The 27,604-nt window shown below is 52.8% G+C and overlaps 1 protein-coding gene across 14 annotated transcripts in view; it reads left to right on the top strand.

Moving 5' to 3' along the window:
• The window catches only part of MICAL3 (microtubule associated monooxygenase, calponin and LIM domain containing 3), a 204,998-nt gene that overhangs the window by 104,917 nt on the left and 72,477 nt on the right, over nt 1-27,604 (top strand). For 7 of the 14 annotated variants that reach the window (XM_075552280.1, XM_075552279.1, XM_075552275.1 and 4 more), the window contains exons 10-21: nt 66-192; nt 2,132-2,228; nt 4,904-5,051; nt 7,408-7,604; nt 10,579-10,691; nt 10,803-10,865; nt 11,804-11,977; nt 13,761-13,844; nt 17,314-17,412; nt 21,751-21,807; nt 24,001-24,108; nt 27,335-27,521. In XM_075552280.1, coding sequence (XP_075408395.1) covers nt 66-192; nt 2,132-2,228; nt 4,904-5,051; nt 7,408-7,604; nt 10,579-10,691; nt 10,803-10,865; nt 11,804-11,977; nt 13,761-13,844; nt 17,314-17,412; nt 21,751-21,807; nt 24,001-24,108; nt 27,335-27,521 — 1,454 coding nt within the window. Of the gene's footprint in view, nt 1-65; nt 193-2,131; nt 2,229-4,903; nt 5,052-7,407; nt 7,605-10,578; nt 10,692-10,802; nt 10,866-11,803; nt 11,978-13,760; nt 13,845-17,313; nt 17,413-21,750; nt 21,808-24,000; nt 24,109-26,637; nt 26,746-27,334; nt 27,522-27,604 lie in introns of all 14 variants that reach the window. The other 7 variants (XM_075552282.1, XM_075552283.1, XM_075552284.1 and 4 more) reach the window with 4 other exon arrangements.

Genomic DNA, 27,604 nt, shown 5'->3' with positions numbered 1-27,604 from the left:
TTACAAAGGAAGAGAGATGTTTATGATGCTGGCCCCTGCTCTGAGCAGTCTGTGTGTCCTTGTAGGGAAAGCATTTACAGGCTGCTGCCTCAGACCACCCCTGAGAATGTGAGTAAGAACTTCAGCCAATACAGCATCGACCCTGTCACCAGGTATCCCAACATCAACATCAACTTCCTCCGGCCAAACCAGGTAAGAGCCATCTAGTCAGCTCTCCCTGTCTGAGCCCACTTGGTGAGCACATCAGACGGCTGGTGTGTGACCTGTGCATAAATGTGAGCTCGGGGCACATAGCCACGGCCTTCTGCCCGTATTCCAGTAGCTGTCCCTCCGAATCCGCTCCGGCGAAACTAGTTTCCATCAGCAGACCGAGCAGCTCACCCAGAGAGTTGTTGAGGGTCAGAGTTAGCACGTGTGGGGTCTAAGACATGATCACACGCCTCCTAACCCAGATTGCGTGCTAGAGGGGAAAGAGCACTGTTTGTGCAGTAGCCAGGAGATGCCACTCCCACCGCCATTTTTGCCGTGAAATCCCCTGTGACTTAGGCTCTTTCATTGTCTCTGAACCTCTGGTTCTTCACCTGTCAAATAGCGGCACTAACCCTTGCCTGTGCACAGGATCCCAAGTCTAACAGGGTGATTCAGTTGAGAACTCTGAGAGGTAAAACAGCGGGCAGCGCTGAAAGACCGGGGCGGGCGTCAGGAGTGGGAGGGAAAGGGGTAGTGAGGTTAGGTTCCCAAACTTATTTGGCCTACTGCCCCCTTCTCAGAAGAAAAAAAAGAAAAAATTACTCAGAGGCCTCCCTGGCAATTAAAAACACTGGTACTGTAGCCCATAATCTCAGATTAAAGTCTAAATCATCTGCTTCTGCAGCCCCTGAATCACCCCAGAGCCCCCCAGGGGGCCATTTCACCCATTCTGGGAAACACTGGACTCGAGGGAGGCCAGTGTTTACTTGGGTGCAAGGGAAGACCCTGTCCAACAAGAGGGAGGCGCTCACCAAATGTTAGAAACCGGGCAAGCGCGGGAAGCTTGATGTGCTGCGGACTGTAAGAATGGCAGCCTTCTGACAGTGATTACAGCAGCAATTACACACTGCAGCTGGACAGGCTCCAACTGTGGAATGGCGGCCCTGCAGGAGCTCCCAATATAGTGGCTGGGGGGCGGGGGGAGTGCGGATGAAAGAGCCTGCGCAGGGGGTGGGGGAAATTGTGCTGTAAACCTTCGCAGCACATATATTGGTGGTGGCGGCCAACCTTTTTGTGCTGCTGCTTCTCCGCATCGGAAAGTCCTAATGACTGCGCTGGGTCACCTGATAGCGCACGCAGTAGCCCCAGTGAGGAACAACATTTAGAAAGCAACCCCTCACACATAGCTTCACTTTGTCATCGTGCGATTTTATTCACCTTGTGCCGAAGTTTGCGCTTTACACACCAAAGTCAAACTCCCTCCCGTGGAGTGGCTGCCAGTGCATAGCGACCCTGCAGCACAAGGTAGACTCCCCGTGAGGCACTGAGACTGTATCTCCTTGTGGACGTAGAAAAGCCCCGCCTTCCTGCTTAGAGAGGCTAGTGGTGCTCCTTAGGACCTCCATCTATACGTGCGGAGAGCTCACAAGGCATCCTCAAAGCCTGCTGTTAGTGACAGTTTTAGCGGTCCAACGGAGACGCTGTGGACTGCCATCACTAGGCAGTTAAATCTTTGCACACTTTGCAGTGTTTAGAGGGTTTCAGCTTTGTGGCTCTCCTATTGCCTTTTCCCTGCACGACGAGCTGCAAGCATCTGGGTGTTGTTAGGGTAACCGCCATCCGAATGGTCTCTTGCTTTGACTGCCCTGACAGCTGTTGGTGAGCCCCCTTCCTCCTAGAGGCTGTTTTCAGCGTCTTGTCACGCAACAGAGTGAACTTGTTCTTTGGCTCCATGGTGGAGCAAACCAGGGAGGACGTGCATTTATTCTTACAGAACCCCCTCATTCCACCATGGATTAAAGACTGTCATCAGAGCGTCTGTCTAGCCCGTAGCCATCCTGCTGGTCTCCACGCCTTGCTCTCAGTCATTTGACTCTGAGATGGGGAACTTGTTAACCTGGCACTTTATTTTCCTTCTTCTTCCACCTCCAAACTCTGTCAGGTGCGCCATTTATATGATACCGGGGACACGAAAGACATTCACCTGGAAATGGAGAACCTGGTGAATTCCCGAACGACCCCCAAATTGACTCGAAATGGTGAGTTCTGATGATGCCCTGTGGAAATGCCAGGTGTCTTGTCCAGAAAGCTCTGTACTCATCCTGTGTCCGGTTAATGTGTGCAGTACTGGCTAAAGCAGTAAGGATCCCTGGTAGCTCTGTGAGTTGGGCATTGGACTACCAGCCACGAAACTGGAAATTCAAACTCACCAGCTGCTCTGTGACAGGAAGATGAGGCTCGGCTGTGCCCGTGAACTTGTATGGTCTGGGGAACCGTGAGGAGCAGTGCTGCTCTGTCCTATAGGTCCCAATGAGTCGGAATCAGTGCATTCACAGTGAGCTTGGTTTTTATTCTAAGGCAGTGGTTCTCAACCAGTTACGATTCTGTCCCTCATCCCCCTGACCACAGGGACGTTTGGTGATGTCCGGAGACCTTTTCACTGGTTCTAACATAGGAAGTTACTGTTATGCTAGAACCTACTGACATCTGGTGGGTAGAGGCCCAGGATGCTGCGGAAGCTCCTACAATGTACAAGAGACAGGTCCCCACAACAAAAAACGACATGGCCTAAATTCTAAGTGACGCCGAGAAGCCCCAGTCTGAGGCGTTAGGTTGTCGAATGCTTCTTAGTGGATTCCAGCTCCCAGTGACCCTATATGACAGAAAAGAACTGCTGTGGAGAGTTTTCTGGATTGTCCTATTTTGGAGAAGAGATTTCTAGGCCTTTCTCCCGCAGTTGACTTTGGTGAGCAGCCTAGTGCGTGAACCATCATGCCGCTAGGGTTCCTAAATACACAGGCCTCCCCTGCAGAAGATGAAGAGTCAACTAAGGCTATTGGGGAAGGTTTTATGGCATGGTGGCATTTTAGCTGGGTCCTGGGCCATGGCCAGGATACAGAAGGCTATGGTGTACATTGAAAGGTCCCCAGTAGATGATGATGATTTATTTTAAGCAAGTGACTTGAGTCCATCTGTAGAGAAGATGGACTCTTGAAGGGCAGTGTCAGATGTAGAAAGACTAGTTAGACGCACATTGTAATCATTCAAGCCACGGGTGTTGAAGGCCTAAATCTGACGTTGGGATGGAGAAAGCAGTTGACGGCGGTGGAGTGGGATGAGAACCGGACCCTGGGGCCAGATGCCACGGGGTCCCTGTCCAAGCTCTGCCATTTGGGCCATGGTGGCCTTCCTTGTACAGGCTACTTAGCATCTCTGAACTTCAGTGACCTCGTCTGTGGAGTCAGGGTGGCAGCCCTTGCTGCTCAGTGTGTTTGTGAGGAGTCCCTGAGTGGTGAGAGCACTCAGCACAGTGCCTTGTGCGTAGTGGGCTTTGGGGAACTGCTACCTCGTCATTCTCACGGTGACCCACGTGGCAGAACAGTGAGGAGCCAGAACCACAGGCACTGGCAGTTGCTTGCACTATTCAGCACAAGATCAGCAACTGGAGAGGGCACTGCCCGGGGTCTAAATAAGTGGGAGGAGAGGGAAGGCCGAGAGAACAAGATGATTAGTTCTATGTTTGTGGAGTTTTTGAATTGGGGATATCAAGGTGGACACGGTGGCCAGCAGGCAGTTCGAGCACCTCCGTCTCTCTCTATGGGAGTGTCCAGTCCCGAGAAAACAGAGAGTGTCTCTCTCTTTGTTCGCTGTAATAGCTTCTGGAATGTGGGATGGTGGAGTTGCCGGGTGCATTTTGGATTGTGAATAGACACAGGTTTGGGGAGATATCGGAATAGTTAGTCTGTGATGCGGGGAGCTGTATGATGGCCCCGGGGTATCCCCAGTTTTTCTGCATGTGGTTTCAGAGTACATGTAGACAGAGTAGAACAGTTGTGTTGTTGTACGTGGCTTTTACCTTGTTCCATTCACCTGCCAGCGTCGTTTCCGCTGCCTTCAGTCTAGGAAAGACCAGACCTCTTGGGCACACTTGCAGGTATCAGAGTTCTGCTGTGATTGAGAAAAACCGATATACGTAAAAGCTGTTCCTGGTTTAGAAGGCAGCCCCGTGAAACAGCCAAGTGCATGTGGGCCTGCTGTGATCATGCACGGCCTGGCCTGGGGCTGGGGTTCTGCTCGGGGGTCCTGGGCCTTGCTGCTGTAACCCTACAGAACAAACACTTGCCAAATGGGAAGATGTTAAGGTCAGGGCTTTGGCTGCTATCGGCTAAAGTACTGCTAGGTAGAACATCCGGTCTAATTCTCCCCAAGGTATCTTTGAGGGATGTGGCTTCAGCAGGAATAGCCCAGAGGCCCAGTTGTGACGTGTCATTCGTGCTGTGAGGGAGTAGATTAACACCTAGGCATCTGGGTGACCTCCACTTTCCTGCTCGCGGTACATCGCTCTAGACTCCTTTGGGGAACCAGGGACAACTATTTTGCCCCAACCCGCTTGGCTTTTCTTTGTTTTTAAATTCCACCTGTCAAGAGCTCAACCCAGGAACTAGCTTGAGTTGGTTTTGTTGTTGTTGTTGTTTTTAAAGCATAGCGCCCGTAGGGCAAGGGGAATAAAGCGAAAAGAAATGCCGGTGATGATGGCAGAAGTAACCCAAAGCGAGTAGGGTTGAGGGTGATAGGACAGTGGGGACTAGAGAGCACACTCGCGCTACCTAGTGGAGGGGCTGAACGTGTACTGGATGTGCGTACTACCCGGAGGATCCGGCATCGGCGTTCCTAGGTGAGTACCCGTCGATAATCTTGTCTCTTGTTCTTGTAGAGTCTGTAGCTCGTTCAAGCAAACTGCTGGGTTGGTGCCAAAGGCAGACAGATGGCTACACAGGGGTGAATGTGACAGATCTCACCATGTCTTGGAAAAGTGGCCTGGCCTTGTGCGCCATCATCCACAGATACCGGCCCGATCTGATGTAAGTCCTACCGGAGCGGTCTGTGTTCTTTTCTGTTCCCCCGGATCCCAGAGTCCTCTGCTCCCGAGTGGCCCAGTGTTGTACGGGTTCCAGAAAGGAGGAGGAGGTGCCCAGTAGGACCCTTTCTCTAGAAAAAGGCGTGGTTCATTTTGGTGTAACGCACTCTAAACTCTGTGTCAGACCTGTGTCGTTCAATGTAGGCCTTGGTAAAATGAAACGAACTGCGTGTTGAAGAGCACGGCGCTCTCCTGAGGCCAAGAACTGTATTTAACGCCCACCTGCGCCTGTGGACTCCGCACAAAGGGAAACTGTTTCTTGGCCCCGGGTTGAACTCTTCCTCTGGGCCAGCTATCTTTCCAGTGCTGCCGGTCACAGGGGAGACCTGGCGAGAGCACTTGGCGAGCTCGGGGCACGTATTGTCACTACCGCAAAACACAGAGCAGCGAATGCTCAGCTGCTTTTTAATGGTTCGTTGGCATTATCGCTTTGGTAAGGGCAGTACTTTTGCCCCCACACTCTCAAGCCCAAGAAACACACACCGCCTGAACCAGACGGCACCACCTCCTCCTTTGGCCAGTTTTCACCCACCGACGGCAGACTCAGGCCACTAGGAGGACCCAGGCCGACTGTTGACCAGTGCACCCAGAGGCCCCCGTCAGCCTCTGTAACCATGGAAGCCAAACACAGACATTCAGACACAGACGCAGAGCATGCCGGTTTCTTTTGGCTGCTTGTCCTCGCTGTCATTGGGTCCACACAAGGGACCCGGTGTGTGCTTCTTTGTGTTGTTTTAATGGCTGCTTATGTCATCCTAAAAGACACAGTCCCTGTTTACATGAGCGCCGTGCGCTGCTGAGCTAAGAGCGAGTACAGACAGCCTTGCAGAGTGGGTGTCGGCATGTCTGATTTGCTTGGGTAGCGGTAGGCGACCTCTTGTTCACCTCATCCAGAGACTGGTCCAGGGGACGTGAGGTTAGGGCTTACTCTCCCCTGCCTAAGAGGGGACGCGGCAGCTGCAGAAAGGCACTGATGAATGGCTCATTCGTGCTTTAGAGGAGACCGCACAGGCAAGTCACCTCCGCTCCACCGAGAAGGGAGGGCCAGAGGGTGAAGGCAGAAGTAACTGAGGGACAGTGAAGGGGCTGAGGGTAATGGGATAGTACTGATTTCATTTGTTAAGATGGGCCGTACAACTGTACAGAATATGGTGCTTTGAATACCAAAACAAGTATAAATCAGTGAAGACGAAGAGAGTGCTCACAGCCTTAGAAAGTCTCCAGGCGCCTTAGCCCTCGGAGCTACATGCTGGTCGGAGTGACTGAACAGGGAGGGAAAGGGGAAGTGCAGTGGATTTGGGGCTTCCGTGACACAAATTCATTTTAAACCTTGGGCTGGGGGTGGGTAAGCTGAGGGGAGCCCCGCAGATGGGTTGGAGGGGTGTGTATGGGGGTTTCGGGATTCCACAACTGTTAGAAAAGACAAAGGCTGCCTGGAGAAAGGGTTTAGGCAAGTCCTCTAGTCAGTGATAACTGAGCACAAAGCGGAGAACAGGCACTTTGGCCTGGTGTAGACCGCACTGACCCCGTCAAGAATGAGGCCTCCAGAGTTTCATCGGCCTCCTCTACAGAGAGAGCCATTTTAAAAAATACACAAAACAAGAGCGCGGGCGTGCACAAACACACACGCACACACACACACACACACACACACGGATCAGTTGGTTAACACAGGATAAGGCCTGCCCAGTTCATCTACCACAATCACTTCATGAAGGCTGCTTATCACTCTTGACTCTGAGTACCGAGAAGTGGGAACCGTCCGTTAATCTACATTCTTGGAAAAGCGCAGGAAGTTTAGTAATGGAAAATCTTTTGAGGAAGGCTTTGGAATTTCCCTTCAGTGAGAAGACTGAGTTAGAGTTATTGAGCACAGTGGCAGTTTGTCGGTTCCAAGGGACGAAATGGTGATGATCTCAGGGCCTTCTTCATTCTGATCCAGATAGGACGTTTCTCACAATGGCATTTATCTGTATCATCCGCAAAGTCCAGGCGCATACCGTTCAAAGACCAAGAGAGTTTCAATTCCAGTAAGCAATGCAGATTGTCAGTACATGTAGGGAAGGGTAGTTTTTCAACCTTTTTTTTCCCCCCTTTATTTGGGTAGATCTCCTCAGAGGAAATGTGTCTCTTTAGTAAAAAGGAGGAAAGGGGGTGAGAGAAACAGGCTGCTTGCTTTCAGATTTCAGGGATGGATTTTAACCAGAAGACCAGGAAGTACTGGAGACTCCATGCTCCTGTGTTTCAGCTTTGGAGACCACCAGCCCATCCTGATACTTTTTCCTTGTCCTGCTCCTCAGAGACTACGATTCCCTGGATGAGCAGAATGTGGAGAAGAATAACCAGCTGGCCTTTGATATTGCTGAGAAGGAGCTAGGCATTTCTCCCATCATGACTGGGAAAGACATGGCCTCTGTGGGCGAGCCTGACAAACTGTCCATGGTGATGTACCTGACCCAGTTCTACGAGATGTTCAAGGACTCGCTCCCCTCCAGTGGTAAGGACCTGACGGCGGCCCACTCGGAATGGCCCTCAGCGCCCGCGGTGGTATTGCCGGGCGGGCTTGCCTGCCTCCTCTTCCGCCTGTGCCCTTCGTCAGTGCCGCCGAGGGCAAACCCCCGCTTCCTCTGTGTGCTCTTTCTAGTGGGCTAGGGGGCAGGTGTCTGGAAAGTTGCTGCTTGATTTCCCCCTTTCTCCAGTGGGTCTTCAATGAGGCCTGGTGGTGCAGTGGTTCAGTCCTTAGCTGCTGACCAAATGGTGAGCAGTTCGAAGCCATCAAGCACTCGCAGGAGAAAGATGTGACACTCTGCCTCACTAAAGATTGCAGCCATGGAAACCTCACGGGGCAGTTCTGTTCTCGCAGGGTCACTGTGAGACGCAAACCACTTTGGGTTTTTTGGAGTTGGTCGTCACCAAGCCTCTCGTACTCGATGATGAAATGGGTGAGAGGCATTCCTACCCACTGGCCCCCTTGTCTCTGCGACCTTCACGTACTTTCTCTCCTAGAGCAGGAGCTCTGTGCTTGCTGCCTCTGTCACCTCACGGCCCCAACATGCACCCCCTGTGCCACCGACCTTCCGTGTCTACTGCTCTGTCCAAATTGCTCTCCAGGGTCAGTAAGACCCACCACACCCACCTTCTTTCCTCATGCCTCACTTCCCGTCCACTTGCGTTTGCTCTGTCATTCTTCTGTGTGGAATGATGTCCTTATTCTGGAAACATTCTCTCCCCCGGGCTGCCACCATCTGGTGCACCCTCCCCTCGTACTCCTTGGTCTTCCCGTCACTGCTGTTTGTCTGGCTGCTCGTTCCCCTACCTGTCATTCTTCCCCAGAGGTCTTCTCGGCCTTGGCCCCCACCTTGCCCATCTTGTCGCTGTCATGACTAGGTGCCATTGTGTTGCTTCCTGCTCACGGAGACCCATGTAGAGCGGAACACAGAACCGCCCGGTTTTCGGCAATTCTCGGTCTCCTGTGTTTGCGCCCGTTGTTGCCGCCACGGTGTCCATCCACCTGGTCCATGGCCTTCCTGTCTCTCGCTGCCCCTCCACCTTACCGAGCATGCTGTCCTTCGCCAGGGCTCGGCCTCTCCTGAGCACAAAGTACCTGAGACAAAGTGTCCACGGCCTTGCCCTGAGGAGTGGTCTAACTGTACTTCTTCCAAGACAAACGGGCTTGTTGTTTACCGTGCTTTCCGTGTTCTTGACCAGCGCCCTATTTCAGATGTATGGTCTTCCTTATTCGGTGCCCAGCTTTCGTATGCCTAGGGAGCAATTGAAAATGCCATGCTTGGGTCAGGCCCACCTCAGTCCTCAAAGAAAACGCCTTGCTGTATCTAGGTCTTGTGCAGTAGGTTACCGACGCCATGTGTCATTTGACCGCTGCTCCCATTGGCATTGACCGTGGATCCCAGCAAGATGAAAGGATCCCTGACGAGTTCCACCTTTGCCCCACTGGTCCCAATGTTCCCTACTGGTTGTGTGGATTCTTGTTTTCTTTATTGTGAGCTGTAAGCCATCGATAGAGCTGCAATCCTTGATCTTCATCAACAAGTGCTTCAAGTCCTCCTTACTTTGAGCAAGCAAGGGGTGCCGCCTGCATATGGCAGCTGTTGGCCCCAGGCCGCAGTGTTCTTTATCTGAGCCAGCTCCCCTGATGACTTGCTCTGCGTACCGACTGAATAAGTTCGATGAGCGGAGACAACCAGGATGCACACCCCTCGTGAGGCTAAACCATGCCGTATGCCCCTTGCGCTCCCTGCCCCTGCCTCTTGATCCGGTACAGGTTCCGTGGACACAGTGACATGTTCTGACGTCCCCTTCTCCTCCTGGGTATCCTTAATTTGTTATGTTCACACGGTCGGATGCCTCGATGCAGTCAACAAAACGCAAGCATACATCTTTCTGGTATTCTCTGCTTTGACCCAAGATCCATGTCACATCCGCAAAGGTCTCTAGGGTTCCACATCCTCTTGTGAATGCAGCCTGAACCTCGGGCAGCTCCCCCCACTGTACCGCTGCACTGCTGCTGGTGAGCTTCAGGAAAGGTGGGATCGCAGTGCCTAAAGACGTTCTCATGGGCAGTGCTGTCGCCGGGATGGGTGACGTAGCACGATGGTCAGGCATGTGGACCGGCGCCGCGCCTGAGCTGACGTCCGCTCACCTTCGTTTGTTGACCGTACGTGTACCACGACTGAGCTCCTCTGTGCTTCGGCTTCTCGGTGTGAAAAGCCAGGATGATGGACCATGAGGCCCATGAGAGCTGGAACTCAACAGGACCGCCTGGTTCTGCAGAGCCTTGCAAGTTGGGGGCTCTGGAGCAGGAACAGCCTAATGGATAGTACTGTTGCTTTCCGCCTTGCACGGGTGTAACAATGGTCACAGGTGTTGACTGCGCATCACTGAGTTGTGGTATGCCAAGGAGAATGTTTGGGAACCGGAAGCTCTAAGGAGATGTTAGCTATTTACTAGTTTCAGTTTTGTTTGATTTTTAAGCTTATTATTATTATTACTGATTAAACATTGAATCCATGAGGTTTGTGATGCCCTCATCACCCCCATGTACTCTTGTGGTTTTCTAAGGTCCTTTCTGACTAAGTCTCGGGGGTCCCTTCACCAAGCCCTCACCAAGGACTGCACCTACACCAGAGCGTTTCGACTCTGACAGGAGTGTGTCCCCTGAGGGGGGGCCATAGTGCTTGATGTGGCAGGCTCCAGCCTCTGACAAGCAGAAGTGAGGTCTTTCCAAAGGGAGTGGATTGGGGAAAGTATGTGTTACGATGGCCTGGCATCCAGACTGAAGTGGGTTTCCTTTGTAGGCTTTCCCAGGGAGCTTCTGGCACTTTCTGTTCTAGTGGGTGCACCCTTGGCACCTTCTGGGGGCACTGGAGCCAACTTGAGGGGAGAGAGGTCCTGGTCAAGGCTCTATGTTCCCTCCAGGATCATCCCTGAGTGTTCCTGATTTTTGTCCACAGACACCTTGGACCTGAATTCCGAGGAGAAGGCCGTCCTGATAGCCAGCACCAAGTCTCCCATCTCCTTCCTAAGCAAACTTGGGCAGACCATCTCCCGCAAGCGGTCTCCCAAGGTAAATGGCAGCGCAGGGGGAGGGGGAGGCGTCTTCTCCCGAGCCGCATGGGTAGCCAGGTATGGGGCTTCCTGTCATGTACCTGGGGCACTGTCTCCTCTCTCGGTGCAGGACAAGAAGGAAAAGGACTTGGATGGCGCTGGAAAGAGGAGAAAGACCAGCCAGTCCGAGGAGGTGAGACTCGGTGGCGTTTGCTAGAATGATTGTACGTGGGCCTTCATTACTCCGAGCTGGTATCGTGAAGTCTCTTCCTTTCCTACTTTATGGGAACTCACGTGGGTGTTTTTCTGGGGCCTGTTCCTGTGCCTACCATATATACTCGAATGTAAGCCAACCCAAGTATAAGCCGAGGTACCTAATTATTACCTGGGAAACCAGGAAAACTGATTGACTCGAGTATAAGCCTAGGGTGGAAAATGCAGAAGCTATTGGTGAGTTTCAATAATCAAAACAAGTGAAGATAAAATTACTAAAAATTGAGACATCAGTGGGGTAATGTACTTAAATATTTTAAATAAAAGGACAAGTCATTTAACATTAGTAAGTCAGTACAGTAAGCTGAAAACAGGTTCAACAAAAACAATAAGGTATCAACAATGATACCTTAAGAGTACTATTCCCTGAGCTCAATCAGCAACCAAGCTAAACTGTAAAGAGTTAAAATCCTTCAAAACTGGATTCCTCATCATCATCCGTATCCCAATGCAGAGCTTCAGCTGGTGTGAGGTCATCATAGACGCTGTCCTCGCTGGGGTACCACTGACTCGTGTATAAACTCGGCTGATAACACGCGTCTATATGGTAATTGGCACGGCGGCCCCGGCTACAGATGAACCGCGCTTAGGCTGTCCTGCCCTCTGGAAGCACGTGCTTGGCAAAAGGTGCTGACTTCCTGAGACATGGCAGCACCAGCCAAAGTCTTAGTACTTTCTCGTGCTGTCCCCACATGCCGAACCCTTGCTGATTCCATCTTGAAGTCAGAACCTGGAAGAGAGCTTAACCTACCGCAAAAACGTCAGCCCCGTGCCACAGACCAGTGAACTTGGTAAAGGGCCAGGTGTTCGGAGGGGCCTCCTGTAACGTGTGGTCCTCTGGGGGGTGGTGTTCTTCAGGACGAGGCTCCTCGGAGCTACCGAGGCGACAGAGCCACGCTGGTGAGCACTCTGACAGACAGAAGGTTGGACGTTGCTGCAGGAAACCAGAACAAGGTGAAGTTCATGGCAACCCAGCTGCTGGCCAAGTTTGAAGAGAACGCACCACCCCAGTCCACTGGCATAAGGAGACAGGTAAGCCTGGCCATACAGACAAGAGGCTGCCTTTGAGTCAGCTCAGGAGGAGGAGGATGCCGGGGCTCAAGATCGGGGCCTGGTGTCCTCCCGTCTCGCCCAGGCAGGGAAGAGGGTGTCCTGCACGTCTCTTGCTTTGGAGCCCTGCTTCAAGCAGCAGGTTAGGCCAGGTGTCGGTGACAAAAAGTAATATTTATATGCATAAGCATGACAATGTGTCAGCATACACACACAAACGGAGTGCATGTTGAGCTAAAAAGCGTCATGAAGAAAGTAAAGTGGCCTATAGCTCCATTCCTGTTTGGCTGGTTTTGTTCTGGTCTTTTCAGTGTGTTGGTGTCTTCATCGTTGATGTTGATTCATTTACACATTACTAGTCTGCTTTTTTCTCTTTTTTTTCCCGTTTACCATTTGACCTATTAATTACCATGTAGCTCCAAACTATAAACTTCTTTCACAGTATAGACATACCCGTTCTTCCTACCTCGTCCTCTTGCGCAGAATGTTTCCATTGCTTTCAGTCTTTTTCTTAAACAGGCCGTGGCAAACATTCCTGTGAGAAAGCTGTTTTCCTACTTTGGGGAAAAGGGAGAGGAACAATGCTTTATTTTACTTCTTTTTATTGTCAGTTAGGTGGGGAGGTTCACATTTCAGGTCATCAGCTCTGTAGTCAGCAATTGAAACTGCTTGTCACTACTCGTCCCTTTATTCTATCTCCCCCTCCCGCCCCCCCCAGCCCCGACTTTTCTTCTTCCTTTCATGGTTCTTCATTCACCCTTTCACCCAAGTCAGTCAATAACCTACCAAGCTTCTGGTCTCTCTCGCTTCATCTCCCCTCCCTTGGGAACCTCCGCATATATTGTCTTTGGCTTGGTTTTTATCCTCCTGTGATTGACTAACGTCACGCAGCATCGTGTTCTCCAGGTCCGTCCATGTAACGAGGTGCTACCTTCCTGGTTCCCTCGTGGTCTTGGTGTCTGTTCTCCACATGGAACGCATAGCAGTGCTTTAAAGATTCTCTGTGAGCACTCACTGGTGCTCCCATAGGGCAAGCAGGGGAGTCGAGTCTGTTAGGTCTGGTCTTCCCTTTGCCTCTCTAATAGGCCCTGAGGCTTCTTACAGGCCAGGTGCTGAAGTCCACACTGAAAATGGAATGTCTTCTCAAACTCCCCGAGCACCTGAGAGAACGTCTAGACCAGCGCTGCCCTCCGTCTCCTCCATCCTTATCCACTCTTGTGCCTGTGGACCAGGCAGGCTGACTGCTTACACTCTGGCCACTCACTCACTCCTCTCTCCTCCCATCGAGTCTGTGTAACGAACCTCCGGGCTTTAGTCTGTTGGGGTGCCGTGGCTCACAGATGCTGTTTGCTGGGAGCCGTTCGAGGTTGCCACAAGACTGGCGGTCCCCCTTCATGAACCCTTCCTGAGAGGAAGGGGGCCCTTCAAAGCTCTCCTCGGTTTTAGATGGAAATACTAGTTTTCCAAAATCAGAATTGGTGGTCTACGCTCAGAGAGCAGTGGACTTGGGGAAAGGGCCATTAGAATCACAACTTCCAGTTTTCTGTGGCACCTCCACCCTCAGGGGACCCTCTCTTTCCTTCCACAGTGGAGCTTGAAGGGTCCTGCTGCCCTCCTTAGTTCAAAGATAAGGGTGTCTCTTCTCTGCGTGCTTTTTATTTTGTCTTCCACCTTACTGTATTTTATTTTTGTTTTGTCTCCATGCTCTGTGTCCCCTCCCAACCTCCCCCACCCCAACCCCGTCCTTGGCCTGTGTGTTTCCCAGCCAACACAAGAGCGTGGGTTCAGCCAGCCGTCCTGCTGCCTGCCTGCGCAGGGTCACCCTGCTCCCACGCCCCAGTGGAAACAGGTAAAGAAACTGCTCAGGGGCCAAGATGGGTGCTGCATGTCTCCCCCCAACCCACACACATTCCTCCTCTGCGTGACACGGGGTCTGCACGGTGGAGGCCAGGCAGTCCCCTCGTTGGTTTGAGCCGTGGCTCTGGCAGGGCAGGCCTGCTTGTGGTGCAGGTTTGGCTGACTCCTTAGAAGGGTGTGAAGTCACTTTGGTGTTAATGAGACCGTGTGCTAAGTTAGCAGGTGCTAACCTTTGAGGCGAGGCTGGGAGAGATCAGGGGAAGGGAAATCCTTAACCCCTCAGACCGTGTGAGTGGCTCAGGATGGGATGGGGGTTGTAGTTGAGCTTCTCAAGTTAAAGAGAAAGCCGTTATCCAAGAGCATATTCTTGAACTTGGGGGGTTTTCATCTCAAACTCCGGACAAAGATACTGCGGCCATTTTCTTGGTGTTTTGCCCATATGTGAAATGCTCGTTCTGGGACTTGCTCTTCCAAGCGGCTTGCAATCAAGCCGGAGGGAGGGCTGATGGTGCCTGGTTTACAGTGGAGTGGAACGCCCGCAGAGGAGCCAGGCGCTGCCCGTGCGGTGGTGTCCCCGGTCCGAGTGAGCATGTTCCTGCTCTCGCGAGTGGAACCCGACTGGGATGCTCTGTGGGTTAGTTTCACCTGTGACTGGCCCCGTTGTGAGCAGTCACATGACCTTGCCCTTGTTTCTCTCAGCACCTTTCACGGCCGCTCTCGGGACCGAGGTTGCTGGGAGGGGCTTGGTAGCCGCCGGCTGGATTTTATGTGCACCATCTGCAGGGCAGAATGTTCATTTTCAGACCTTGGTTCTAGTGTGCAGTATGAAAGGCAGGGCCCTGGACCGCGAGGTGGACTCAGGGGAGCAACAGAAGCCAAGCTGACTCACCCTACATTTGTAGAGCTCCTCACCCCAAAAAAGAAATTCTTGGGAATGTAGCTTCTGTTGTCTTGTTCTGCCTTTGGCCTTGACGTCTGGGTGCGTGGTGTGTTTTGGAAGGGAGTCTCCTGTGGCAGATCTGTTGAAGGGTCAGGTGAAGCATCGTCATCTGGAATCTAGATTCCCACTGCTCTAGACTCATCAGGCCCCACTCACATGAGAGGAGACCAGGGGCAGGGATGCCGGGAACCATCCAGGCAGGTGAGAGACAAGTGATTTTCAGTGGCTCCTGGAGCTCTGGAAGGGGTCGGCTGCAGAACGTCTGAGACAGCAGTTAATTCGGTGATGGAGAAGCCTGACTGGCAAAGTCAGGGCGTCTGCCCTGGTGAATATGGGTGCGTCGGGCTGAGCGAAACTGCAGGGCCATCAGGAGTGTGAGGCGGGGGATCATCAAGAGCTGTCTGCAGGTGCCAGGTGGTTCACGGAGAAGGCTGCCAGCCCTCATGCCGCAGTCACTCCGCCCCTTGGGCAGATCTGTGAAGTAGATGCTGGACTGGGAAGCAGACTATACAGGAGGCTGGACAGGCACGCTCAGGCTGCATGGATGGGACATGAGCAGGGAGAATTAGAAGGAGCAGTGAGTTGGTTCTGTGCCCAGGCTCAGACAGGAGGAGCTTTTCCTATGTGCTTCGGATTCTCGGGAGTTGGGGATTTACTTGTTTGCCAAGAAGTTGCATTGCAAAAAGGGTAATATCCACACACGGTGTTTCCCTGGGCGCTGCATCAGGGACTGTGTGGTGATCTTGACCTTCCTGAATTCACCTCCTTGGAGTGCAATGCGGGGTGCTGCTGAAACCCAGGACAGAGGATCTTCAAGGGTGCCCTCGGTTTCTGACTTGGCCTAACTGCCGGCCCGGCCCCAGTGACTTCGGTGTATCTCGACATGGCTCAGGCCAAGGCAAGGGGAGGGTGCGGCAGAGCTAGTGCAGGGGGGCCAGTGTCTGCTGAGGTCGCAGTGGGAGAGAGGAAATGAGTATAGCACCTCTGCCTGCCAAAGACTGCTCAGTTTTCCCTTCCTGTGCGAGCTCAGTAGCTTTTCCCTTCCCCACCTTTCTGCATCCTGCGGGCACACCCTGCCCACCACCCAGCCTGGGGTGGCCAGGAGATTGGCGTGTGAAAGGGAGCAAGCCGTGGAGCCGGCTCTCCTGGCCTCTCCTCTGCTCCCTCCACCTCCAACCTGACCCTCAGGGTCATGCCGAGCAAATGGAGGGAAGCAATTCCTCTGGAAGGTATCTGAGAGGCCAAGGGAAGTGTGGGTGTGGTTGCTTTTTGACAAGTGGTGAGGGGGCGTCACTCAATCACATGCACTCGATTTCTGGACGAGCAAACGGAAAAGGCTGTGGGCTTCGTGCCTTGGTCTGCAGGTGATGAAGCAGGCATGGTTTTCGTGTCCTGGCTCCCGGGCTGGGGTTTCCTTATTAGTTTCCCAGAGTCTTTCAAACGTAGGTAAGGGGACTGAGAGGAGGAAGTGGTGACGGGATCTTGTCGGAGGTGGGCACTGATGGACGCACAGGTGGCTAAGCTGTGATGGGAGATTTTCCACCTTCTGGTCACGATGTTTGGCCTGTCTGCCTTGTCTCCCTCCCTCCCTCTCTCTTTTTTTTTTTTAAACAATTTATTAGGGGCTCATACAACTCTTATCACAGTTCATACATATACATACATCAATTGTATAAAGCACATCTGTACATTCTTTTCCTTAATCATTTTTTTCTCCTCTTTTCTTATTTTACATTTTATTAGGGACTCATAGAACTCTTATCACAATCCATACATATATATACATCAATTGTATAATGCACATCCATACATTCCCTGCCCCAATCATTCTCAAAGCATTTGCTCTCCACTTAAGCCCTTTGCATCAGGTCCTCTTTTTTTTTTTCCCTCCCTCCCCTCTCCCCCCTCCTTCATGTGCCCTTGGTAATTTATACATCGTTATTTTGTCATATCTTGCTCTATCCGGAGTCTCCCCTCCCCCCATTCTCTGCCGTCCCTCTCCCAGGAAGGAGGTCACATGTGGGTCCTTGTAATCAGTTCCCCCTTTCCAACCCACTCACCCTCCACTCTCCCAGCATCGCCCCTCACACCCTTGGTCCTGAAGGTATCGTCCACCCTGGATTCCCTGTGCCTCCAGCTTCCATATGCACCAGTATACACCCTCCCTCTCTCTTTACAACCAAGCCCATTTCTTCTGTCCCCCAACAACCCTGGTAAAACCAGCCCAGAAGACTATACCCACGATCCCTGGCATGTAGACAGTGCTGCCCTGCAAGTTCTGATCCCAAGACCAGCTATGTGGACTTTGGACATGACCTATGCCAACCTGGAGGCCAGAGACTACGAGAAGCCCTGTCTCTCTCTTTCTCTCTCTCTCTCCATTCTGTGATTTGCTGTTGAGGTGGAGGGGCAGGAAAGGGGGACCTCAAGGGATGCATGTGATAGACGCCCCTCAGCCCTTCCTGAACACAGGCCCCGTTTCACCCGTGTTCTCTCTATTTTCTGCCTGTTGGTGTCGAAGCGACGGGAAAAGGAGAGCGCTCGGACCTGCCCCAAAAAAGTGATCACCCTGTCTCCTCCCCCTACTCCACCTCTCTGCCGGGCGCAGGGCCGCCAGCAGGTGACCTTTGCTGCATGCTGACCCCTGTCCTCCGTCTCCCTTCCTGCCTGTGTAGGTGGCTGGTGAAGAGACCACGTCAGTTTTCCCTCTTGTCAGGGACAGGCTTGGTTTCTCCTTTAAAAGAGCCAAGCCCTTTGTAACCGTCACAGCCCTTCTTACTACAGGTGAGACATTCCCAATGAAACGCGGATCGCACCTAATGCACTCCAAACGCCATGCACAGGGAGTTTGACCCCACCCTACGTGGTGGGGCACTGCACATTCACATGTGACGATGTGGTCACAAATGGAAACTGAAAGTGTGCTGGTCACAGATTGGCGCCACAGAACCCCCGGAGGGCAGTGCATTTGTGTCTACAAGCCCGTTCTGAGCACCCTTGATCTCATGCAGCCCGAGGAGACAGGGCCAGGATGGGCACGGGGAAGCACCTCTGAATGCTGCTTGGCAGGAATTTGGTTCCTTCTGATTGTGGGAGACCCGCTTACATACCAGACTCTTCAGCCAGAGCCGCTAACCGTGTCCATGTCCAAGATCACACATGTGACAAACACTGCTGCCATGTATATTGATGGTATGGCCATTTTATTTTTAAGGTGCATTCTCACGACACTGATTTCAAAGGCACAATCTGCGGAAAGAAATTTTCTCAAACTGTGGCTCCTTTAAAAAGTGATTTCTGCCAGCAAACGATCCCTGAACTAACTACAAGCTTTTCTCTTGTGAAAAAAAAAAAGTGATTTCTACCACAACCGGGTGGTGCCTGGCTACTATAACCGAACATTTGGATCGGAGATTCCATAGAACAGTCCTGATCAAAAGGGTGGCTGCCAGAACAGAATTTCAGAATTCTCGTGAACTCTGGCTTTTTGAAGTATAGAGGGTTGGGTGGACCCTGAGATAATCTTTAAAACTTAAATCTGAATTTTCCCTTGAATTCATCTCAAAACTGAAAAGAGGTTTAGCTTAGGTGGTACAAGCCGTGCACCTGCAGCATTGTGCTCTTTGACACTGTGGTCTGCTGGAGGCTATGTCGCTGGCATTTCAAGTGCTAGCAGGTACACCCTCAGTGAACAGGCTTTAGCCAGGCTTTCCGGACTAGTAATAGGCTGTCCACTTCAGTAGAGTTAGCCACTAAAACTCTACGGATAGCATCACACCATTGTCACTTACTTACAAACAGAAGCAGAGCGTTGTCAGAGATAGTGCCAGAAGTTAAGCCTTCAGATTGAAAGGCACTCAGATAGGACTGAGTATTTTGAGTATTCTCAGAGTAGAGTCGACCGTAATGATGTGGATAGAGCAAAGCATGTGGGACCTTCCTTTGCTAATGGGACACAGCTCATCCTGAGCAAAGACAAAAACCACTTAGAAATATCCATAATTGGAACTTGAAATGTATGAATTATGAATCTAGGAAAATTGGAAGTCGCTAAAAATTGAATAGAAAGCATAAAGATCGATAGTCTAGGTGCTAAAATGGACTGGCATTGGCAATTTTGAATCAGAAAATCATGGTCTATACCTGGAAGGACACAATCCAGAGGAATGGAGTCGCATTGTCAAAGGGACATTGTAAGAGTTATCTTGAAGTACAGCCCTGTGTGCGAAGGGATGACGTCTGTGTGCATGGAAGAAAAGCCAGGCTGGGTAGCTGCTACTCAGATTGACGCCACCCCTGAAGCCAGTAAGGACGAGGCGTAGGGGTTCTGCCAAGAGCGCCGGTGTGGAATTGACCGAGCACGCAATCAAGGTGCATTGACAGTTACTGGGGACTGGGATGCAAAGATGGAAGCAGAGGAAGGAAGGATAGTGGGAAAGTACGGTCTCGGTGATAGAAACAAAGCTGGAGATGGCATGCTAGAATTTTTTTAAGTTTTACTGCCATGTACTTCACACTGTCATATTAGGAGCCCTGGTGGCATAGTGGTTAGGTGAGGTGTGGGACTTCGGTCCACGGGGTCAGCAAGTCAAACCCACCTGCAGCTCAGCGGGAGAAAGACGGGCTTTCTACTCCTGTAGCATTACAGTCTTGGGAACTCACACGGGCGGTTCAACTCTCTCTGAGTCAACATCAGCTCGATGGCAGTGAATTTGGGTTTTGGTTTTTGTCACCTGTCATACAATTTAATTGTTCAGTCATACCACACACTCAATTTCAGCGCATGTCAGAATGTTATGAGACCATTGACTTCCTAGTGGCAAATACCATTGTTTCCAACCACACAAAAAGATGACAGCGCCTAAGGACCCACAGACATCATGGAGTCCACAGCCATCAAACGGACATGTGTGGGAGAAGAATGTGGCAAACTCCTTATCGACAGCAGGCGCCGACTGTGGAGCAGGTCAGTAGCTGCTCAAAGTGCAGGTTGGAGCTGAAGAAAATAAAAACCAGTCCGCGAAAAACTTGAGTGCCTGAGTTTGAGCACATCTCAAGAACATATTTGCTGCATCAGTAACACCAGGAGCAAAGGTCAAAAGAATGAACAAAAAGATCCATGCGCGGAGCTCGGTGTAAAGACCAAAGTCCTCACAGCCGGACCACGAGGGCACAGCGTGATCCGCGGAGAAGAGGTCGGCGCTGTCAAGGGCTTCGTCTCGCTTGGATCCAGGCAGTGCTCATGGGAGCAGCAGCGACGAGAGCAGATGCCACACTGCATCTGGTAAATGGAATACCAGCAGAACAAACAAGTCTGTGTTGAAGCGCCATCGGCATGTTCCCTAGAGGCAAGGCTGGTGAGATCCCGCCAGAAGTACTTCTGACGTGTCGTCAGGAGAAGCAGGCCGTGGACAAGGACGCCATGCTTGGGAAAGTTGCGGGGCAGCAGACAGGAAGGCCCTGGACAAGGTAGAGGGACACAGTGGCTGCCCCGATGAGCTCAGAATAAGAACCGTTGTGAGGATGACCCAGGACCCGGCGGCGGTTTTGTCTTGTACATAGGGCCACGTCGAGTCAGAACCGACTGGACAGCGCTGGAAAACAGCAACTTGTTTTTTTTTTTAATCCAATCCAGTCATAATGGATCAAATTGACAGCAGCAACTGGAAAGATTCGATGGGAACCTTAGAGAGCAGTGAATATGCTACCGGAGCAGAAACAACTCAACAGGATGATACAACTTGACTATCACCAGTGACTGAATTATGTGTAGTGGTGAACTGTTGAGTTGGTGTGTGTTTGCCAGGTGTATTCCTAACACAATAAGATGTAGAAAAGTGACCCCTAATCACGGCGCTGACTTTTAAAGGGCCACCCTATTTCCATGAGTTTAAGCACTGAGCCATTATCTTTCTGGTGGTTTTGCCCTCTGCCCTTGGCCTTTAAGAGCTAACACTAGGAATGATCCCCATGGCCAGGCAGCAGTCTTGAGTTCTTTTAATATATGAGCTCATTGAATTCTCACAGTAATCCAGTGAGGATTGTTCCCGCTAGGCAGACGAGGAGACCGAGGTGTAGGGTAGAGGCATCCAGTACCAGGTCACTTAGTAAGTCCTGGAGCCAGCCATTTAGCCCAGGTGGTTTGTGCCTGGATCCTGATCTCTGGGCTCATCCTGCCTGAAGAAACAGCATGCCCTGGACGAGAACAACCACGTGGGCATCTTTGGAGTGGCCGTGAGGCAGCTCCACAGTTACCCTAGAAGACAAGGGCGACCTTCTCTCTTCCCACAGTGGGAGGCAGCCACGTGCCCGAGTCACGGTTTCCATCCCTCTCATGTACACTTGCCGCTTCTCCCCTAGGGACATTGGTTCCACCCCCTACCCCAGACTTCCCCCTGGGCTAGCAGAATGCTCATTGTTTCTAGCCAGCTTCCTACTCCCTACCTCTCCTTCCTAATGACTTGTGCCAAGCTGTACCCTCGTAACCTTCCCTTCCTATCACACCTCCCATGAACGCAGCGGCTCTCAACCTTCCTAATGCCGCCCACGCCCCTTGCGTACAGTTCCTCGTGGTGTGGTACCCCCCACCCAACCATAACATTGCCATTGCTACTTCATCGCTGTCATTTTGCTACTGTGGTGAATCGGGCGACCCTGAGAAAAGGCCGTTCGACCCCGAAAGGGGTTGTGCCCGCAGGTTGAGAGCCGCTGCATTCAGCCTCTCCCCAGGCCACTGAGGAAATGTAGCGCTCCACTGGTGGGCCTAATGGCTGCGCGAAAAGCTGCACTTGGTTCATGGGATTGGGGAGAGACGGGGTTGCATTGGGGGACGGGTGGGGGGCAGGGGAAATGTCTTGACGGGAACTCCAAATTTCTGGCCCTGAATTTCTCACTGTCACTTAGTAGGACCTCGTAGAGCCTTTGGTTGGCGCTTAAGTCTCTCCTTTGTTGCCTACAGACATTCAGGCGTCTTGGTGCTGACCGCCATGGCAAGCAGAGCCCCCGCCACCAGAGGGTAACGAGCATGAGCTGGGCGTGAGATGCTGGGAGCCACAGGGCACGCTGTGGTGGTGGGCAGAGGAAACGGGCGCTGTGTCCCGTGCCCCGTGCTTCTTGCACGCTCTTGTCATCCAGCCAGAGCCAGAGTTCTTTGTGCCAGCAATGCTGACCCATTCCGTCAGCTTTGTGCACCCAGCACTGGAATCAGACGCTAATCCTGGCCGTCTGTGTGGCTGTGTGTGACTCTTGTGTTTTCACTCACCCTCTTCCTTCCGAAACCACGCTGCTTCTGCCCATAAAATAGAAGTGGGGGATATTAGCATTCGGCCCTGGTGTGTGGCTTCTGAGAGGAAGGGTGTAGATCAGTCAGCCCGTCACAGCATTTGCTTGGCTTTTCTGACACAACGCCGGGATCTTGGGGTGGGAATCTCTTCATCGCTGTGGGGAGTTTGCAGGTACGGAGACGACTGAGGGGCACAAAGCGGATGGCAAGGTGGGGGCATCTGGGAGAAGCCTTAGCCTTTTCTGTAAAACCCACAGGAGGAATTCCCGGGGAGGGTCCCCTGATTATCATCTGATCTGATAAATGGCGGGGGTGCCCACTTAAAGAAGCTTGCTTACTCGGTGGGAATGTAAAAGCCTAAGGTTAGCCTTAAATAAGAGGCCCGAGTTGGTACAGCTTTGCCACTGGCGCGAATAATGGATCCCACTGGCCGGTCGCACCTGGGAACCTTCCTTATGTCCTCTCTCACCTCTGCCCTAAGACTGTTGTTAAGGCTCCGCATCTCAGGAGAGCCCTGCCCCCTCCACCCCGCCCCGCCCCACCTCTTCCCCCGTCCCCAGACTGGTCTCGCACCACAGGGCCAGGCCCTGGATTCAGGTGCAGGGACCTGGGGTGAGGAAGAGGCTGGATGCGTGTCCTCTGCACCTCCCTCACTGGTGGCTTCACGCTCTGCTAGCTCCTGACTCCTCTCATGGGCACTGCGAGAAAACCGGGCCACGAGGGAAGTGCATATTTAGTCAGCGGTGGGGGTGGGGTGGGGTAATGATGTTCAATAGAAAGATAGCTGAGAGAAGAGCAGAGGGAAGTATGTCAGATGACGGCGTGTGGAAAGACCCTGGCTGCGCTGCTGAGCGGAAAGGCAGGGTGTGGGCGCAGCAGGCAGTTAGGGCGCCTTGTGCAGATGCCCACTTCCCTCCGAGCAGGCCTCCAGTCCAGGTACTTTGAAGGGATTTGTGTGTGTTCTCTTCCAGGGCTTTGCCCCACTATTGGGTTCCCTGGCCCTCTCGGCTCCCACCTAGCACCCTCACGCCTTCCTTCCCCCACCCACCCACCCCCCGAAGCTCCACCCTCCCTTCTCTCTGGTTCACACCCTTTGGTGGCCAGGGCTCACCTAGTTTGGGTGGCTAGCCAGCAAAGCACTCCATAACCCAACCTCTCGGCTCCCTGCATCACAGGACAGAAGGGATCTGCCGCTACCTCACCCACCTGCAGCTGTTTCCCATGGGAACCACTTCTAGTTCATTCCGGTTCCTCTCCCTGCTGAGAATTTGGCCTTTCCACGCCAGAGGGACTGAATCAGAACCTCCATTTTAACAAGACTCTTCTAAAACCCCAAGTGATTACAATGTATCCATACAGATCACCTGGGGATAACACAGGATTCACCCCAACCGAAATCTTATGTTCTAAGCCAGGTCCCTAGGCCATCCATGTGTAGACACGTTATAATCACATGGAGCGTCTTGTTTAAAATGTTGGTTCTGGTTGGGTCTATTTCGGTTGGAAATACAAATTCTGCTCTTTGTTCCACCAATCTGGTGGTAGAATATTCCCCTGAGAAACCCCAACTGAGGCCATTTTAAGGCGCTCAGCAGAGCACGGAGAGTGAATGCCTTAGCTAGAGACCTGCCTCCGCAGGCAGCCTTCCCCACCAGAGTGGCTGGAGCACAGGCTCCCAGATTAAGACAGGGCTCTCCTTGGCGAAGCACAGCGAGAGTGGGCATCTCCCCGGAAGCGTCAGGGCAAGGCGACCTCAGGGCAGAGTGAGAAGGATTCATAAACCAGTTGAATTAAAAACTGTTGTTAGATGAAGGTTTGAAAGTAAGAGGAGCCTAAAAGCTGCATGTCCCCGAATGCTCGGGGCAGCGTGTGACTGTTGATCTAACGTGCCCTTTGATTCTCTTCTCTCCATCTTGTCTTTTGTAGCCAGAGCCTGAAGCTTCACGTCGATTTCTTGTCGACCAATGGGAGCTTTCTCTTAGTCTCCGCTCCTCCAACCGCCCTGCCTCTCCTTCCTCTGACTCCCTCCGACAGGTAGCACGGCCTGGGGCCCAGCAAGGCTGCGCTCCTTCCTCTGCCTACTTGGCTTTCACGAGTGCACCTGCCCAGAGGGGGTGGGGTGCATCCTCAGTGTGGCCTGTCCCTGGGGGGGAAGGTGCTGGTGTCTGGAGCTCCTCTAAGTGACCTCAACCTGAATCAGAGACGGTACCAGCTTCTGTTAAACTGGGCTGAACACAGCACACCTGCCCGCATCGCCCCTGAACCCCTAGCACGTGACCGTAAACATTTCCCAGTCAGTGGTTTGCCAACTCCAGATATCTTCCTATTTAATATGCGTTCCAAAATATGACCCTGGTGCTGCATCATTGCAGTAGTGACTGCACTCTCTAGTTGGGGTGCCTCTTGGTAGCACTCAGGGAGGCTGCAGAGCTGTGTAAGGAGACACCGGAGAATCTTGGGGCCCTACTCGTTTATGCTCGCTGTGCTTGATGCAGCACCAGACTGAGTGTGTGTGTGTGTGTGTGTGTGTGTGTGTGTGTGCGCGCGCGCATGCGCGCACGTGCACATGCATGTGTGTGATTGCTCCATTTTGAAAGCTGGCTGAGAGTGGGGACAAGGGAATCACCTGCTTTTCAAGCCAAAAGTGGCTAGAACTTGAGTCTTCACCGTCCTTGGGGAAGGGGTGGGGGGCGGGGGTGCATGTCGGTGTCACCACATCGCTGAGAACATTGCTCCTGTCCTGAGGCTGTCACTCCAGGGGTGGAGGTTTCCAGGGGCCAGGCAGGGAGGCGCAGGCTTGCTCTGTGTCCCGGCCTCATAGTTGATGTCTAGCCCGCACCAGCCACTTACCTGCTGCTGAACGAGAGAAATGTGGTTTTTGCTCCCCTTATGTCCGCTGTTACACTATCTGCTCACCTCTGCCTGGTGTCCGTCTGTCTCCGGCCCAAACTTCCCTAACGTCCCTAACCCAGAGCTTCAGATTTAAGAGCCACCCGGGGCTATGTTCTGTGAAGCTGATGGACGGGTACTTGAAATTTTAAGTCTAAAGGTGTCATTGATTCCCCAGTTCCCACCGAGCCTCGGAGAGGGGTTTCCTTGCTGGTACTTGTACTTGGGTGGCTGCTGTGTTCACATGGAGTGAGTACCCCCACAGTCCTCCTGTGTGACATCGCTTGGGAGATGAACGATCTCCTCACACGTGACCTCATGCATCTGTCCATCCAGATGGTTCCCTCGGAGGGCCGTTGGTGATAAGAGGCTTTTCCTGGGGGTGTTTCTAGATCAAAATGAGAAGCAGGGTCCCTCAAACTTTGCCGAGAGCCCCCTGCTTCCACACAGCTCAGAAGAGCATCGCTTGACTCCTTGCTTGTGATGGCTCCTGTAGAAGGTGCCTTAGACAAGTAGTTGCTAACTGACTGCCAGCCCAGGCTTCGACCCCCATCCCGGGTGGAACAGACTGACTGTCTGGCGGCCTGGGTGACCAACCTGTGATGCGAGTAGAAAGCCTTACGGTCGAAACTCCATGGTTAATCTGTCTTGGAGAAGGCACAGCCAGAGTGCTCCTGAGAAACAGGAGGGAGACCCGTCTCACAGACGTTGGCCGTGTTGGCAGGAGGGACCTGTCCCTAGAGAAGGAGACGAGACTTGATAAAGTATACAGTTAGCAGAAATGGGGTGGGTGGACACAGTGGCTACCACAGGCTCCGGCAGAACAACCCCTGTGGGGAGGGTGCAGGTCTGGGCGGCATTTTATCCGACTCCACGGCACTTAACAACCACAGTGTTTTCTCATTACCTCAGCATGAACCGAAAGAGCATTTGGGTGGTTGAGTGCTGGGTTTGTTGTTGTTGCTTGTTCCCCCCACCCAGCCTGTGAGAATGACTCTTGTCCTCCCTCTCCTGGACTAGAGACGTAGCAGCAACGTGGCAGGCTGGCTTAGCCGCCTGAAGCTTGCGTCAAGATGCCCCACGAGCCCAGGGGGCTTAGCAGAGGGGTAGGAGGCCTGTGATGGGGTGATCGGCATGTGTGAATCAGAAGGGTGAAGTTGATCATAAGCCTGTCGGGGCTGCTAGCCTCAGTCACCCAAGTGGAGCGAGCCTTCTGGAGAGTCAGCCAGGGGAATTATTTCTAAGCGAGACAGTCACTCCCACCTCCCGCCCCCATAGCCTTGGAGTCCAGGACTCTCAGCCTAGCCTTTGTTGTCTGCCAGGCACCGTGCCTTTTAAATTCTCTGCGTGGACTTGGAGTCGCTGCAGCCTGGCTCAGGCTCTTCTATGTTGCCCTCCATCCTCACTTCCCAACTCCCATGGCCCGGGGCCAGCGGTGAGGCCCCGCCCAGGCTGGTGGCTCCCTGTGGACACTGGCACGGTGTTTCGGCCTTGCCACCAGCATCCCTGCTTGTGAGCACCGTGTTGGCATGGTTTGCTGCTGCACCTCGTATTTCTGTTACACCTTTCACAGATGTCTGGGAGTCTTGTTCTCGTTTCTCTGTCGTCTTAATTCATGTTTTTCTCCTTCTCACCCCCATCCGTTCTGGTCATTTCATAATCTCCAACCACTAGAAGTATATAAAGATGTACACGGGCGGAGTGAGCTCATTGGCTGAGCAGATAGCCAGTCAGCTTCAGAGGAAAGAGCAGCCCCAACCCCTCCTAGACAAGAAGGAACTGGTAAGAGACATGCCAGAGGCGTGGTGCACGCGAGGCAGGCGCAGTGGCGGCGAACCCAGCTGGGAGGTCCTAGATGGCTTAGTCAGGTGTCGAGCCCAGTCCGTGCCCCCTGGTCACGCTCCGGGCGGTTGTCAGAATCCCAGTCACCACATTTCTAGGACTACAGCCGTTGTTTAAAATCTCTTAACGTGAGCAAGCTAGCAGCAGACCCAGATCTGCGAGAACCATGGGGACACGATTATCCGTGTCGTATGCTACCCTCGTGGATGGCCACAAAGTTGGGGAGCGGGGAGTTGGGTCCGTCCACCAAAGTTACGTGACTTAGCTTAGCTATCAGTTGTTGGTCACATTCACTCAAGACCTGACATGGTGCCAGGAGCACAGTTGACACACAGGGGCACAGTCCCTGTTGCTGCGCTGCACACGTGCGGGCGTGGGGTGGGGAGGTACACCAGGTGAACCACCGCCCCGCGACTTTCTTAGTCTCCAAGCAAACCAGGTGTGACTGTCCACTCCGCTCACAGAGAGGGCCTGCCCCTCCCAGAGGGCAGCCCTGACCTGCCTCCCACCCCTCGCCTCCTCCATGCAGGGCTCCATCAAGAAGGAGTTCCCACAGAACCTGGGCGGCAGCGACACGTGCTACTTCTGCCGGAAGCGCGTCTACGTGATGGAGAGGCTGAGTGCAGAGGGCAAGTTCTTCCACCGGAGCTGCTTCAAGTGCGAGTACTGCGCCACCACCCTGCGCCTCTCGGCCTACGCCTACGACATCGAGGACGGTGAGTCCGCTGCACCGAGCCAGCCCCCCGAGGTGCCTCTCCCTGCCGCCTTGATGTAGTTATATGAGGGGCTTGCAAAACGG

This window comes from Tenrec ecaudatus, chromosome 6 (genome assembly GCF_050624435.1).
Source record: "Tenrec ecaudatus isolate mTenEca1 chromosome 6, mTenEca1.hap1, whole genome shotgun sequence".
NCBI lineage: Eukaryota > Metazoa > Chordata > Mammalia > Afrosoricida > Tenrecidae > Tenrec > Tenrec ecaudatus.
The sequence above is the reverse complement of the archived record's forward strand: the minus strand, read 5'-3'. Positions and strand labels throughout refer to the sequence as shown.